Source organism: Chenopodium album, chromosome 3, assembly GCF_948465745.1.
Source record: "Chenopodium album chromosome 3, dcCheAlbu1.1, whole genome shotgun sequence".
NCBI classification, from domain to species: domain Eukaryota; kingdom Viridiplantae; phylum Streptophyta; class Magnoliopsida; order Caryophyllales; family Amaranthaceae; genus Chenopodium; species Chenopodium album.
In genome coordinates, this window is record NC_137836.1 from 622,906 (window position 1) to 627,256 (window position 4,351).

General features: G+C 35.5%; 1 protein-coding gene across 1 annotated transcript; it reads left to right on the top strand.

Moving 5' to 3' along the window:
• The first annotated feature begins 996 nt into the window (after positions 1–996).
• On the top strand, positions 997–3,907 carry LOC145609711 (putative protein phosphatase 2C 4). Its single transcript, XM_081665178.1, has 4 exons — positions 997–2,676; positions 2,796–2,909; positions 3,029–3,293; positions 3,403–3,907. Exons 1-4 carry the CDS (start codon positions 1,129–1,131, stop codon positions 3,516–3,518), a joined length of 2,043 nt encoding a protein of 680 aa, XP_081521304.1. The 5' UTR covers positions 997–1,128; the 3' UTR covers positions 3,519–3,907.
• Positions 3,908–4,351: the final 444 nt, after the last annotated feature.

The following is a 4,351-nucleotide window of genomic DNA, read 5'->3' on the forward strand; positions in this document are numbered from 1 at the left end:
TTTAATACTTATGTACTAAGCTAATATATGAGCTATTGAGTTGTTTCTTATTGAAAGATGTGTGAATGCATAGTATAATTAACATTTTCCTCGTTAATTAGATTTGGAATACATAATCGGATCGTGCACTTGGACTTGTTCTCATTTTTTGATTTGTTAATCTAAATTAATTGTAAACTTGTAATTATTTATACTTTTTCTTTTGTGATCACATGTAAATTTTATTTGAAAATAAAGCAATAAGTTTTGATTTGAATCATAATCACAGCTATACATATAACTAAAAGATGATCAAATCCATGAGGTAAAACATGAGATGATTGTATTGCAGTACAAGAGTAATAATGATATCGTTCAATTCCTAAAAAAATTATTGAAACGTTTTTTTAAAAAAAAAAATACGTCTCACATCTTGTTAGGTTATAAAAATTTTGCAATTTACATTTTTCACAACTTGTTAGGTTACTAACATACTTTCTTATTTTCTTTATATATGCCTATAGCTATAGGTTTTCTTAAATTTAAAGTGAAATGTCTAAATATTTCTCTCGTGAAATGACAACAAAGAATCATTAAAAGAAAGGAAAAGAATGTGCCATATATATGCTTAAGAAAAGAATGATCCAAAACATGTATATCTACTTAGACAAATAACAATGTTTAATACTACACAGTCATTTTCGTAGTTAAAACTACAGTTTCTTATATACCGTTAAAAGCTAATTTTGCCGAACATGTCCTTAATCGATAGTAGAGTTGTAGAGCACGCATCAAAGCCACCTCCCCCACATCCGAATTGCTTTATCTTTTATATTCGTTATAACCAACTTTAAATGTCAACGCCCACCAACATTATAAACCAATAAAATAATATCCTTATATTCAAATAACTCATTACCCACTATCTAAAAGTCAACTCTTCTCTCCCCCTTTTCTTGATTCCCCCCAAACTCCACATATCATAACTTAACATAACTCTTTTCCCTTCTCTCAATTTCCAACCTTCTTTCTCACACACTCCATCAAAATGAACACCACCAAAATTCTTCTTCTATAAATCCATTTTTCTCTCTTGATTATTATTATTATTGTGATTCATATATTGGATAATTTGAATCAATCAAAAAAATGGGCAACGCGGCCGGGAAGCTAACCCCGTGTCTATGCCCGGCAAGCGGCGGCGGAGATATCTCCCAACGGCACGACATCGCGGTTATCCTCAGCAACCCGCTTCACGACGAAGGTTTAGGTCATTCCTTTTGTTACATCCCACCACCACCCGATCACCACCACCAATTTTTCAGTGGAAGCCTTACAACCACCACCGCAGCAATATCATCATCACCGGCAGCAATATTTAAAAATCTTTCCGGCGCTTCGTTAAGCGCCAACACTTCAACACCTCTGTCAACTACTCTGCTTTTGGATGATTATCCATCAACTATGGATCGTGCTTCTTCTTTTGAGAGTTCATCTTCTTTTGCTTCGGTTCCTTTGCAGCCTATTCCTCGGAACCTAATCAATTCTGGTCCACTTCCTTTGAGTCGGTACTCGGGTTCGGGTTCTGGATTGATCGAAAGAGGGTTCTTATCGGGTCCGATCGAAAGAGGGGTTCTCTCAGGACCAATTGATCAGCAAAAGTGTAATCCAAAATTGGAGAAGATTAAGTCTAAGTATGAATTTAACAAGTGGGGTTCAATCAAAGGGATTAAAGATTCAATCTTGAGCACAATTTGGGGAAATGGTAAAGGGAATCTTAAAACAGGGTATGATTCCATTAAAGAATTGGAAAGCTACAATAGTAATAATTTAGATAGTGTTGGGAAAAACAGTAGTGTTGCGAATTTGAGCTGTGAAATGAGCTTAGAAGAAGAAAACGAGGTTGATAATTTGAATGGAAATGGAGGAATTGGAATGGAGTCTGAGAATGTTCAATGGGCGCAGGGGAAAGCAGGGGAAGACAGAGTTCATATTGTTGTTTCTGAAAATTATGGTTGGGTTTTTGTAGGGATCTATGATGGTTTTAATGGTCCTGATGCTCCTGATTTCTTGCTTTCTAATCTTTATTCTTCTGTCAATAAAGAGCTTCAGGGTTTGCTCTATCATGATTGTAGATCGGAATCGGAATTGGAATCGGTTTCTGCCTCGAATCAATCTACTATATCTAAGGATTCCGAGGAGGAAGTCAACGATTGCTCTAGAAGAATGAGTGGGTTGGATTGTTGCTCGTCTATTGATCAAGATGAAGAGGTCAATAGTAATGTTGATATAAGTATGAAGAAAAAGCTAAGGAATAAGAATAGTTTTGCTACTAATAATAGTAGTGGTAGGCAAATATTGGAGATAGATGAAAAGGTAAGGGAAAGGCTTAAGCAAATGTCCAGTAAAATCAAGCATTCGGATGTTCTTAAGGCGCTTTCGAACGCCTTAAGGAAGACGGAGGAAGCGTATCTGGATATTGCTGATAAGATGGTGAAGGAAAACCCTGAGCTGTCTTTGATGGGTTCTTGTGTTTTGGCTATGTTGATGATGGGAGAAGATATTTACTTGATGAATGTTGGTGATAGTAGAGCTGTTTTAGGCCAAAAACCGGCTTCTGAGACCGAGTTTTCAGAAGAGTTTCCTCACATCTCTTCCCTTCAATTGACAGTGGATCACAACACCTATGTAAAAGAGGTATTCCCAATACTTAGCATTGTTAATATTTTGTTATGCTATGTCCACAAAGACATACGCAATTAGTAGTCACGTTGATAGTGTATTGACCTGTACGTTCTTGACTTGGATTGTTGCAGGAAGTTCAAAGAATTAGAAGAGGACACCTAGATGATCCATTCGCGGTAGTAAACAATCGTGTGAAAGGATCATTGAAGGTCACTCGTGCATTTGGTGCAGGATTTCTCAAACAGGTACCAAACAAAATGCTTAGATACATTCATTTTGTTTATGAAAGCTCTTTTCCTGTTAAATATTTATTCAGCAGAACATATAATTCCTAGGATTAATTTGTTAGTTGATGCTTTTACAGCCAAAATGGAATGATGCCTTACTAGAAATGTTCAGAATTGACTACATTGGTAGCTCACCTTATCTAACATGTTCACCATCACTTCACCACCACAAAGTAAGTCCAAGGGACAGGTTCTTGATCCTGTCCTCTGATGGACTTTACCAATATTTCACCAACGAAGAAGCCGTGTCTGAAGTCGAGCTTTTCATGGCATCCACACCCGAGGGAGATCCCGCTCAACATCTCATAGAAGAAGTCTTGTTTCGAGCTGCTAAAAAAGCCGGTATGTTACACAATGCAATGTGTATTTTTGATGCTTAAAGAGGACTGAAGTCGAGTCGAGTTGAGTCAGTAACAACAACTACTAAAAGAATTGTAATATGTTTTTGCAGGAATGGATTTCTATGACTTGATAGAAATTCCACAAGGCGAAAGACGAAGGTACCATGATGATGTGTCCCTTATTGTCATATCATTAGAAGGAAAAATATGGCGTTCACCCATGTAAATAGGAACAACTTCTCCATAACTAAGCACATATATAGATCATACAAGCTAAGAGATTGCAATTAGATAGATTCTATCATACCAATTTTGTTACAAAACTCCACCCCCCTTCCCCCTCGAAAAGAAAAAAAGGGTTTTGGTTGTGTTAAACTATTACAATACTTCCTATGTTTTGGTATGAATTGTCATATCTACCGTATAATTTATAACAGTGATGTGACAATCAATATCCGAATGAAGGTTGTAAAATACTATGGTTGAAACTTCATCAAGATAGCTCCGGCGAGCTTTTCTTTTGATTTAGATAGCATGCATCATGGTTAGAGTGTAGGAGTATATGTTGTAAAAAAAAAAAACAAAAATACTTTACTATGGAGTATTTGACATTCTTTTATTGTGTTTTCTTTGGGTTCATATTGTGAACAAAATAATGAAAGTATGGTATTGTGGTGCATCATTGACTGAGATTGGTGATTGTCAAAATGTCTAATAAACTAAGAATTGATAGTAGAAGAAAATCTGATTGGTAAAATCTTTGTTCATAGTACAATAATCCAATAAAGTGGCAAATTGTTGTAAAAAGTAATCCAATTGGCTAGAAAATAGGCTAATTTAATAGAGTGAGTTAGTAAAGTCAAATCTAACAATAATTAAGACTACCAAATATTTCTGCAGCTTTGTGATTTGTTAAATCTCTACTAACTAATGTTCTGTCAATCTACTGGAAACTGCCAAACATTGCATGACACCATCTTAAAATAATAATTACAGTAAATTAAATTAAACCAGAGTCTTCTTTTGACCTCCAATATTTTATTAATTTTTTCCAGGACA